Here is a 12,257-nt window from a genome sequence, read left to right on the forward strand (position 1 = left end):
CTACCTCATTTCAAATGGAAGAGTTCTTCAATCTTTATTGGCATATATATATATATATATATATATTCATATGTATACTTTTTCAGATTTTTGTTTTGCTCTCAACTTAGATAAATTTTTTTGATATTTGTTATGTGTTGTTCATTATGGAACTGGTATTTAGTAGGAAGGGAGTCAAACCTTAGGTTTAAAGCTTAGGGATTCCTTTTCTTGGAGTTTAGCATGAACCTTAAAAATTATATCCTCTAGACTAACAATATTTAATGAAACAGAGATGCCATTTTGGCCTAGTAACTCCTCCCATTGAGGAGAACAGCCCCTCATGACAGAAATCCAAGTCTCCCTTAAATAAGAGCCAGAAAACTGAGTGGATGTCCATCAGTTGGAGAATGGCTGAATAAATTGTGGTATATGAATATTATGGAATATTATTGTTCTGTAAGAAATGACCAACAGGATGATTTCAGAAAGGCCTGGAGAGACTTACACGAACTGATGCTGAGTGAAATGAGCAGGACCAGGAGATCATTATATACTTCAACAACAATACTAGATGATGACCAGTTCTGATGGACCAGGCCATCCTCAGCAATGAGATCAACCAAATCATTTCCAATGGAGCAGTAATGAACTGAACCAGCTACGCCCAGAGAAAGAACTCTGGGAGATGACTAAAAACCATTACATTGAATTCCCAATCCCTATATTTATGCCCACCTGCATTTTTGATTTCCTTCACAAGCTAATTGTACAATATTTCAGAGTCTGATTCTTTTTGTACAGCAAAATAACGGTTTGGTCATGTATACTTATTGTGTATTTAATTTATATTTTAATATATTTAACATCTACTGGTCATCCTGCCATCTGGGGGAGGGGGAGGGGGAACATTGGAACAAGAGGTTTGGCAATTGTTAATGCTGTAAAGTTACCCATACATATAACCTGTAAATAAAAGGCTATTAAATTAAAAAAAATTATTTTGAAATAAATTTAAGATTTATTATCAGCAAAAAAAAAAAAAGAAAAAGAAAAAAATGAGCCAGAGATGAAGACACTAGAGCCCTATCTATTCCTGCCTATGAGCCACATCAAGACAGTCCTTAATAGAACATAATAAAAATTACCTGTCATAAATCACCCTGCTTTAATTTAAAACATGAACACGTTTCCTCCATCTTGCTGTGAAAGTAACTATGTATTCTCAGAGGACATGCCAGAAGAATGTAATATGCTCCCCAATGGACAAGGACAGACCTAGAAATTGCCTGGAATCTGAGGATCAGTCTATCTACCTCAATTGAGAATATCTGCTAAATAGCTGCAAGGAAATACGTTATCAGGTCACAAGGCCCATACACTAAGGGTGCCACTGAGTGACTTGGGTTGCTGGAGGACAGGGAAGTCACACTGATGATGAAATCACAACCCTTGAGGTATAGAAATGGATTTAGAAGCATCCTTGAGCTAATTGACATCTCCGTTTTCCAGGTTCCCAGAGCTTTTCCATCTGAAACTTACATTTAGAATTACTTTTGATGTCTCTCTTTCCCTGTCACTCTTCATCTCTGTCTCTCTCTGTCACCCTGTCATTCTCTCTCCATCAGTCTCTGTCTCTCTGTCTCTTTCTATCTGTCTGTGTCACTCTGTCTCTTTGTCACTCTTCTTGTCACTGTTTCTGTCTCTGTCTCTCTCTCTCTCTGCCTCTCTGTCCCTGTCTATTTTTCTTCCTTCTGTGACAGGGTTAAGCCCTCTTACTTGAAAACTCATGGCTTTACTCCTGCCTCTTTCTCAGAGATTCTTTCTCAGAGGTAGTTTTCCTCTCTAGTTCTTTTTCTAATATCTTCCCTTTTATTGGATCCTTCCATCATCACTTAAAAATAAGCCCAGGTCTCCCTTCTCCTTAAAAACAAATCTTCCCAGACTCTTGCTATGATCCCAAGGTATCATTGCCTATCTCTCCCCCCTTTCATAGCCAAGCTCCTGCAAAAGGCTGTTTGCTTGAAGTGACTCTACTTCCTCGTTTCATCATTTTCCAATCCCCTTAGGTCAGGCTTCTGACCCCAACTGAAACTGCTCTGTCCAAGACTACCCTCAATCAGTCCTCCTGGCAGAACTGCTGAAAGGGTTTGAGAAATGACGGTAGGGACTCCTAACCATTCCCCCCCCCACACACACACACACACATGCTTACATCTAAATACCAGGAATTATTCCCAAAAAATAATAATAAAACCAAAAGAGAATCTCTGATATGAGGAAAACAAAATTAGAAAAAAGAAAAAGAATGTGAATAAATAGAAGAAAATTCTGAATTGTGTCAGGAGATTAGGGAGAGAATTTCAAATGGAGTAGGAAGGGAAATAGAGAGGGAGGGAGGGAGCATTTATATAATGCCTACTATGTGCCAGACAACGTACTAAGGGCTTTATAATTATTATTTCATTTGATCCTCTCAGTAACCCTGTGCCAAAGGTGCTGTTATTATCTCCACTCTACAAATGAGGAAATGGAGGCAAGCAGAGGTAAAATGTCTTGCCCAAGGCATTCTTCTGCTGCTTCTCCCCTTTCTCTCTCACTTCTTCTCTTTTTCTTCTTTGTCTCTGTCTCTTTCTGCCTTCTCTCTGCTCTTTTCCTCTTCCTTCTCCTCCTCCTCCTTCTCCTTCTATTTATTAGGCACTTACTATATGCCATCAGACACTATGCTAAGAGCTGGGGATACAAATAAAGACAAAAAAATTCCAACCTCTCCTCTCAACTAACTAATTCATAGTCATGTAAGTCATATAACTGTGTGTAAAATTATGCACAAAAGGATAAGACTGGCTAACCTGTAGGTAATCAACAGAGGGACTGCATTAAAATTAAAGAGAACTAGGAAAGACTTCTTGCAGAAGGTGGAACTTAGTTGGGATTTGAAGGAAACCAGGGAAGCAAGGAGGAAACGGAGGAGGAGATGAGGAAGGAGAGAATTTCAGGCACAGGAACCAGCCTGTAAAACTATCAGTTAGGAGATGGAATATCTCTGAGGAACAGAAAGTCACTGTATAGAAAAATATGTGAAGAGGAGGAGGGTGTGAGAAGACTGGAAAAGGAGTCAAGTTATGAAAGGCTTTAAACATCAAACAGAGGGGTCACAGAGTTGATCCTGGAGGTCATAGGAAGGAACTAGAGTTTGTCGAATGAGAGGAAGAAGAAAAAGTGACATGGTGAGTTGCTCTCTCAAAGAGTTGGTGAAACTATACAAAGAGCACTGAGTACAAGTGAGACCACATAAGCTTACCGTTCTGGGTTGGTAAGAACAAGGCCATTGAAGACTCGCGAGAGATCGCGAAGGTTAAAGATGTAATGGAACTTGGAGGGAGTGGGAGGAAGATCCTGGACAATCATTTGGTAAAGCTGCAACGTGCAGGTCGTCATCAAGTCACTCACATTAGCAATGGCCTCGGTAAACACCTACAAATTAGAGCACAGATAACTGGTTGTTAGCACAAGGAATCCTTCTGATTGAGGAGGAGGAAAGAGTGAAAAAGAAATGGGGGCCAGGTGGTTGGGTGGTAGGAGAGGGGCAGCTCATCAAAGAGGTCTTTGAAGATTGTAATTTAACTCATCCTAAATTACTGTCAAGTAACACTTTAGTTTCAGTTTCTAATTTGGGTTCGAATTACCTTGGTATGGCCTTTCAAGATGGAGGCATATATTAAATGCAAAGACTCTTCTGAAGGAAATGGCACGTTGAAAACGTTGAAGAGAGAAATAAATCTTGGATCAACTTCATTCCTGCCTCCTCCAGCTTTTCCCATCGCAGCAACGAATCCCAGGTCTCGAAGGACTTTACAATTCATCTCCTTCCCACGGTCATACAGGAAACCCTTCTCCAAAAGGAGTTTCAGCAAAGCGATTGGCTGCTGCGTGCCATACTCATCGACCTTGTTTTTTTTTAGAAGAAAAGAATCAATTAATTGATTAATCAAAAAGCATTTTGTCAGTGTTACTATGTGCCAGACACCACTCTGGCCCTGGCAATAGAAATCGAAAAATGAAAAAGTCCCTGCCCTCAAGGGGTTTACATTCTATCATGGAAGATACATTGTCATGGATCCTGGCTAAGCCCTTTTTCCAAAATGGGCTGCCAGCATCTGTATAATTTTAAATGCTACACAGGGCAAGGAAGTACTAGTAAATGTTTAACAATCAGTTCCCCCAGAAAAAATAATATACACCCCACATATTTTAAGTTTAATTTGTATTATTAATATTTTCTCAATAATTTTCTGGTGTAATGAAATCAATGAATCAAGCCCTGATTTAAAGCATTTGCTGATTTCGAAGACGTAAATTATCATACTGAATATGTAATAATCAGCATTCCTGAACTGGTTTGAGCTGGCTCCAGCATACTCCTTCACAAGCTTTGCCAAAGAGTCTTTCTATACCCAGGAATACCTTTATCATGTATATAGTAAAGGTTCCCCAACTTAGGTGGGGCAAGGAGGACCTATATATGGGTAAGGGATATTCAGGAAGCAAGTAAAGAAAGAAGGAAAGGCAATGAATTACAATTTCGAATTGGAGAAGAGTTTGAATTCACATACTGACACACCATTATTCAATTTGACTATTATTCTTCATTAAAAGAATACATAAGAGGCAACTAGGTGATGCAATGGATAGAGCACCAACCCTGAAGTCAGGAGGACCTGAGTTCAAATTTGACCTCAGACACTTAATACTTCCTGGCTGTGCGACCCTGGACAAGTCACTTAACCGCAGTTGCCCCAGCCAAAAAAAAAAATATATATATATATATACATAAACAGAGAGATACACAAATCCAGTAACCATGATGGTGCCTCCAAATAAAAATACACACTCTCTGAAGGCTACACATCTCCCCTTTTTTAACATGTTCTCAATGAAATCATCAAATTACCTTGGGCATATTCATATCATCCATGAATACCAGGAGACGTTTCCCCATTGGTGGTCCATAAGTGTCTTTCGTTCTCTTCTCAACATTTGCCTCTAAATTCCTTTGAATATCCATAGATGTGGTACGGGATGAGAAATTAACGATGAGCACAATCTGAATTGAAAATAATGTCAGAGATAAGAAGCTAACCATTTTGACGAGTGTAATGTTACTTCATTAATCAACTACAAAAGCATAAATAAGAGTTTCAATCTATTTTATTAATTTAACAGTTTTCAAACTTAAATCTTTTTTTTTAATTCTCTGAAAAATGTTTATTGAACCAACCTGTGCTTTAAGGCATGAGTCAAACTTTTTCCCTGAAAGAGACAAGTCTTCTCTTCCAATTTGCAAGCAAGTCAGTTTCTATATAGGGGCCTTGGAAGTAGCATAGTAAATTCAATTCATATCAAAAAAACAAAACCTTATAAGTATCCACTACATAAAAAGAACTGATACCCACTAAGGAGACAAAGATAAAAACAAAACAGTCCCTGCCTTCAAGAAGCTCACATGCTACCAAAGAGAACTAGAAAAATCAAAATAACTTCTCACTCTATGTATATTTTTTAGGTTATACATGTACGTTCATTTTTTATATATTTCTTTATGAGTAATGTTGAGAAAAAAAATCAGAACAAAAGCTAAAACCCAAGAAGAAAAAACCAGAAGAAAAAAAAGATGAAAAAGTATGCTTCAATCTGTGTTCAATCTCCATAGTTCTCTTTCCTCTGTGCGTATTTTTACAGGATTGCCATTATCCATGAGCGCCAAACATGGCAGGCTCTGACATTCCTGCATATGACCATCACCTCCTCCCACTGTATCTCTCTCTATGCGTCACCTTGGCTAACCCTAACTTTATTCCTTTTCATGATCTCCAGCCCCCCCATTCTAAGTACTTTCTTAGGTCCAGCCCAGGATTATTCCCATTATCCACTTTTCCTGCTCCTAAATACATGATACAGAACAGAACTGATTGTGAAAGTCTCACAATCATGCTTACTAGGTCCTCTGGGAATTTTGTTGCTGCTGGGGAGAAGTGAGGAGAAACTGCCCAGTGGGGAGAGAAAAGATGTGGCTGAATCCAGGCAGCAATACCGCCCCCCCATTCCAAAGGTGGCAGCTGGAGAGAAGTGAGCACTTTTTTCTCCCATTATGTTTTACCTCCTACCTTAAACCTTTACCCACACAGGCAAAAAATAGGCTGCAGCAGTAAAGCATGATGGGAGGTCCTCTGCTCAGAGGAAGGGAAGAGAAAGTATGAGCAGTTTGAGAAGAAAAGAGAAGGCTGAAACCATTTTTTCCTATGGAGAGTCTGACATAGCGTCAATCAGGGAACAGGAAGAGGATATCAAACAGCAGTGACATTAGATAACAAAAATTTGTATTAGATTTGGTTCTATATATAGTTCTATGTATACTATACTATAATATAGTATACTATATATAATATATGTATAGTATAGTATAGTATCGTATAGTTCTATGACTTCCTCCCAGGGAATTCAGTAGTATGCAAAAAAGCAGCAGAGAAAGCACATATAGAAGGGTACTTTAAAAGGAAGGAAAAAGCAAAACATAGAAAAGAATTAGAAATAATAGCTTATTGAGCTAATATGTGATTAAATGAGCTTTAAAATTTGCAAAGTTGTTGGGGTTTTTTTTTTTTACAAATATTAAAGAGTTAGCGAAATAAGGGTTATTATTAATTAAGTACAAGGACTTACATTGAGATCTTGGTTTAGATTCTTTAGGAAGTTCTGGGTAGTGGCTGTCTTAGATGTACCAGATTCACCCACAAAAATAACAGGGTGCTTAATTTTAATCATTTGTTCCAGCAACCAGGTTGTTCGGGTGGTATCCACTGTGTGAACTATGAAACATTTAAGAATTCATTTAAAATTCAGTGGACTGAACATCTGGCAACTTAGGCTTGATTTACAAGAGTGGGGAGAGGGGAACAAAAGACCTTGACAGCCTCCTCTAACTGAGATATATATAATTCAGGCCCTAGGGTCTACTACATTCTTCTAGAATAGATTGCACTGATCTCTCAAATTTTTAATCCTAGTTAATCACTGAGAATCTGGATCTACTTTTTTTTTTTAGGCAGTTGGGGTTAAGTGACTTGCCCAGGGTCACACAGCTAGGAAGTGTTAAGTGTCTGAGGCCAAATTTGAACTCAGGTCCTCCTGACTAAGGGCTGGTATTCTGTCCTCTGCACCAGCTAGTTCCCCTGGATCTATTTTCAAAATGCACAACACTCAGAAATCCAAATTTGTAAAACAGAGCAGTTTGAGACATGGTGATTTGCTCCATAAAAGTATTTGTCACCTAGTTTTCCTCCAGATAAATAACAATAATGTCTTGATTCCATAGTCCAAATTCCCAAATGGATTTAGCCTCATCAATATATTTTCCTCCAGTGATACAAATCACAGCCAATCCATACCTGCCCATCATATTGAACTCCTGCCTATTTCCTCCCATACATTCAGATCCAACATGATGGGAGCTTCCTCAACTTCTCCAGACATCCTGAAGATGCCAGCCTCCCACTCTGGCTAGCCACAAGCCATCCCTCACCTCCACTGTTTGACCAGCCCCTTTTCTCTTCCTCTCTTCCATCTCCCCGTCCCATCCTTTCCTTCCATTCTTCTGCAGTGTTCCCACCGGTTGCAGACCTCCCACCCTCCACTGCCCTCAGGGAAACATTTCACTTCAATGCTTTGAAGACCCTGGTATTCCATGCTAGGCTACCACTTATTTCACGTTGTCATTAAAAGAATCTCTGGTCCAATTTTAAAAATTGACTTGCACAGTCCTTAGGACTAAATACTAAACATGCTCACCACAATTTCTGTTGGTCAGACCTTTAGAAGGAATTCACAGGGATTTGCCATATTAAACAGAATAATTAAATATTCTTGTGCTAATTCTATTCTCACTTACCCAGGATGTCAATAAATTTTTGTTCTGGGTCATGAATATACTCAGGAACTAATCTATTCCATGGGATCCACCTCTTCCGTTTGTTATCAAAGTGAAAGTCATACAATGTTGGAAGCTGCCCTAAAACAAAGAACATACAATTCAACTATAGAACACAGAAAAGTGAGTTCAAGGATTTATTAGAAATGAAATCAAATTTGGGAATTGTTACAGTAAAAAACAATTGGCAAGAACTGTCCGTTCTCATGAACCACCTCAAGATCATCTTTAAATCAGTTGAGATTTCAAAAGATTTCAAAAACAGACAAGTTGCCAATCTTCATCAGTAAGGGGAGTTTCTACCACAAGAGTTCCCTAATAACTTAACATGGGTCTCTAATGAAGAGAGAAAAATGCTAAGACCCTATTCTAAGTAGATATACAAGTTCGAATTTTCCAGAAAAAAATGAACCTTAACAAATAGCAGTCCTCAGATGAGACCTTTTTTTTCCCATGGATAGAATGAAAAATCTTAATAAAACGGTTAAAATAATATCCTGTACTATTTTTTCCTCCAAAGCTTGCTTTGCATTTTTCCATAAAAGTGGAAAAACGCACAAAGGTATATGCTAGGAAATCTTGTTATAAAAACAAAAGATTATCAACAAAAATTATTTTTAAAAAAGAAAAAACTATACTAGCTATGCAGTGGGGTAAAAGGAAGTTACTGTGGAACTCAAAGTCACAATTAGAAAAGAATGAAGAAGAAATATTCCCAAATTGGCAGGAATAGGAAAAGTTCAAATAGCCATGGAAAACTAAATAAGTACTTGGGTTAAGTCACTCCATCAATCCATAAGCATTTATTAAGCAGCCTACTATGAGTCAGACACTGTGCTAGGTGCTGGGGGTGCAAAGAAAAAAGGGAAATGGTCTCTGCTCAAGACTTCAAGTTGAGGGAGGGGAGAAAGAGGGATAAATAACAAAGACATAAAACGAAGGGATCTGATTTCACAGGAACTTACTACAGTTATAGGGTCCACAGCCAAACAAAGTCCTTTTATTTGGTCCAGATCTGTGATTTCATCAAGAACTTACGGACTCCCTGATACATATTGCCAATTGTTCTGTGACTCATGGATTTTGAGCAGTGCCTTGGGCACTGAAGAGTTACATGCCCTGGGTCCTCCCAGCTAATATGTGTTAGCAGCTGGGGGTCCCCTGAACTGCAAGGGTACAGACCAAGGTGTCACAGTATCTCTCAAAAATGCCCCAAATAATATCAATGCCATTTTCTAAAGGTAGAAGGAAAAAATTAAGCCACATATTGGAGAATGGGTCAAAATGGCCAGCACCAACCTGGCAGTTCACCAGGTTTGGCCCAGATATCCTCTTCCTCCACTGTTGACATGGAGGAAACTCGCTTAACACATTCATCAAACTTAAGTCTCCCATCATCCAGGAGGGAGGCCCCCAGGGAACAGTAGAGCGCCTCCAAAAAGTAGCATTCCAGGAGTTCGGGTTCTTCTATTTCTGTCTCGAGCAAGGCATCCAACATCTTGGTTAACTGAGTCACCTAGTACACAAATAAAGGCAAAGTGCGCGGTCCGGAATCAAGTGAGCAACATGAAGCACATCATGGGGCAGCCACCATGCTGAAGTGACTCCTCTGAGCTCAAGGGACTCACATTCTACCAAGGGAAATAGCACACAAATGAAACATGGCCAAAACAGAACTCACCATCCGCCCCAAACTGTCCCTCCTTAATTTCTCTACTACTGAAGGTCCCTCAGTCCTAGCTGGGCCACTAGGGGCTACAGTGATGGAGCACTGGACCTAGACACAAGACCAGGGTTTGAATCCTACATTAGGAACACCCTAATTATTTGATCCTGGGCTAATCACTTAGCCTGTATTTCTTTCAGCTTCCTCCTCTATGAAATAGCACCCTCCCCTCAGGTTGTTGTAAGGAGGCTGACTGGAAGCCATGATGGGGATGGTGAGGAATGGTTGACACTTCCCTACCATATTCAAGTCCGTCTGAGGCACGATGGTCTTGAGCTTCTCTCCTTGCCGGCCATCCAGCATTCCTTCCACGATCATGTCAATGAGGTAGGGGACATACTTCTTGTAGAGGTGCTGCAAATCTTTCTGTTCTTGCTGGAAGAGAACACCATTCCAATACATCCTCAGGGGCTGCTGCCTCAACAGGACAGCAGGTGCTAGAGGGTTATTATAATTTGGGATGGAAATTGCTTCTCCTGCAACTGATCAGTGGACAACTTGTGAGACTCTAGTGGAAGGACCCTCTCCTCACAAGGGTACTATTATGTACCACTGACGCATGGATTCAAAGGCGCTCCTATTTTGGGTGAGTCGGTCATGGTAAGAATTACATTCTGATTCAGCTGATGGTTACAAATATTTCAAAACATTTTTCTTCAATAATTATGCTCTTATTACTTTTGGTATATAAAAAAGCCTGTCAATCAGGGGCTTTTAGCCTCAGATCTATGAGGTTTTTTTAGTATTTGATAACTCTATCTCAGTGTAATTGGTTGCCTTTATAAGTCTGTGGATTTTATTTACATCTGTCATTCTAGGCCGAAGTCCATAGGCCTTATCAGACTGCCCAGTGGGTTCAGGACACAAAAGAAGTTTAAGAACTTGTGCTCTATTAATAACAAAGAAGCAAAATGATTTCATTGAAAAAAATAGAAAGCCTACTGTTCAAGTCCTGGCTTTGCCACTTAGTACTTTTGAGATCCTGTACTATTCTCATCCTCAGTTTCCTCATCAATAAAATGGGGATAAGAAAGCCTGCCCTGCTCACCAGATGAGTTGGGAGAATTTAAGGAGACTTCAGAGATAAAACTACTTTATTAAAATGTAATGTTCTACATAAATCTAAGATGTCATCATATATCACATAATAGCCCTACATTATAGCTAATAGAGATATTAATATGTTTGCTTAATAGGGAATAGGGATAAGTTCTGGACTTATGATTTTACTGGTATTATCAGTCAGTCAATGTGCATTTATTAAGCACTTACTATATGCCAAGCATAGGGCATCTAAATAAAGGCAAAAGATAATCTCTGTCCTCAGTGGGCTCACCTTCTGATAAGAAAGTCAACATGGAAATAAATAGATATGGACAAGATATAGACTGAGTTGATGGAAACTCTCAGAAGGGGGAAGACAATAGTGGTTAGAAGAGTCAAGAAAAGCCTCCTGAGGAACATGGAATTTGAATTTAATTTTGAGGGAGGTCAGAAAAAAATAAGAGGCAGAAATAAGGCAAGGGGGACAGCCAGTGCAAAGGCAGGGAGGTGAGAGATAAGTTTCATGTCTGGGAACTTCCCAGGTAAGCAAACTTTCTCTCTCAATGTAAAGTTCTGCCTTCTCTGAAGCTTATAATCATCAGAGAGATAGCCAGAAAACTGAGAGCTTAAGGGACTGTCTCAGGTCACACAACTAGGATGGGTCAGAGATGGGACTCAAATCCAGGTCTCATTGGCTTCAACACCGACTTTCTATTACTATGGATGCCCCTGTGTCTGTCTGTACCATGATAGCAGTGATCACCTGTACTCACCCAAGTCATTAGTGACATGTCAAATAATATGGAATCCAAGAAACAGTCCTGGGACATTCAATGCAATGTCCATCCTTTGCCAGCACTTTTTGGACACGAGAGTTCGAAACAAGAGTAAGTTGTGTTCAGATGAATCACTCTCACCTAAAAATAACTTTTACCTTGTTGTTGATCTTGTTAACCCACATTATCCAGAAAGGATCATATTTCAGGTTTTTAGGATCAACGTAAACCATTCCACATCGGGAGACAGTGGCAGGGGAAGCATACTGTAAATCTCCAACCTGAAGAAAAAAAAAAGGAAGGAAGGGAGGGAGGAAGGGAGGAAGGGAGGAAGGGGGAGGAAGGAAGGAAGGGAGGAAGGGAGGAAGGAAGGAAAGAAAGAAAGGGAGGGAGGAAGGGAGGAAGGAAGGAAGGAAGGAAGGAAGGAAGGAAGGAAGGAAGGAAGGAAGAAAGGGACAGAGGGAAGGAAGGAAGGAAGGAAGGAGGGAAGGGAGGGAGGGAGAGAAGGGAGGGAAGGGAGGAAGGAGGAAAGGAAGGAAGGAAGGAAGGAGGGAAGGGAGGGAAGGGAGGGAAGGGAGGGAGGGAGGAAAGGGAGGGAGGAAAGGGAGGGAGGAAAGGGAGGGAGGAAGGAAGGGAAGGGAGGGAAGGGAGGGAGGGAGGAAGGAAGGGAAGGGAGGGAGAAAAAGAAAAAGTTATTATGCAGTGTTCATGGAGCAATCAAGATGGATACTGCCTATGGAATGTC

General features: G+C 40.0%; 1 protein-coding gene across 1 annotated transcript in view; it reads right to left on the reverse strand.

Annotated features, from left to right (window-relative positions):
- The window catches only part of DNAH10 (dynein axonemal heavy chain 10), a 145,762-nt gene that overhangs the window by 49,226 nt on the left and 84,279 nt on the right, over nucleotides 1–12,257 (reverse strand). The window contains exons 41-48 of the mRNA XM_031948437.1: nucleotides 11,671–11,793; nucleotides 9,933–10,067; nucleotides 9,266–9,482; nucleotides 7,928–8,047; nucleotides 6,703–6,848; nucleotides 4,934–5,086; nucleotides 3,669–3,929; nucleotides 3,284–3,456 (exon numbers count right to left, since the gene is read on the reverse strand). Of these exons, the coding sequence (XP_031804297.1) occupies nucleotides 3,284–3,456; nucleotides 3,669–3,929; nucleotides 4,934–5,086; nucleotides 6,703–6,848; nucleotides 7,928–8,047; nucleotides 9,266–9,482; nucleotides 9,933–10,067; nucleotides 11,671–11,793 (1,328 nt within the window). The remainder of the gene's footprint in view (nucleotides 1–3,283; nucleotides 3,457–3,668; nucleotides 3,930–4,933; nucleotides 5,087–6,702; nucleotides 6,849–7,927; nucleotides 8,048–9,265; nucleotides 9,483–9,932; nucleotides 10,068–11,670; nucleotides 11,794–12,257) is intronic.

The sequence above is a fragment of the Sarcophilus harrisii genome, chromosome 1 (genome assembly GCF_902635505.1).
Source record: "Sarcophilus harrisii chromosome 1, mSarHar1.11, whole genome shotgun sequence".
Lineage (NCBI taxonomy): Eukaryota > Metazoa > Chordata > Mammalia > Dasyuromorphia > Dasyuridae > Sarcophilus > Sarcophilus harrisii.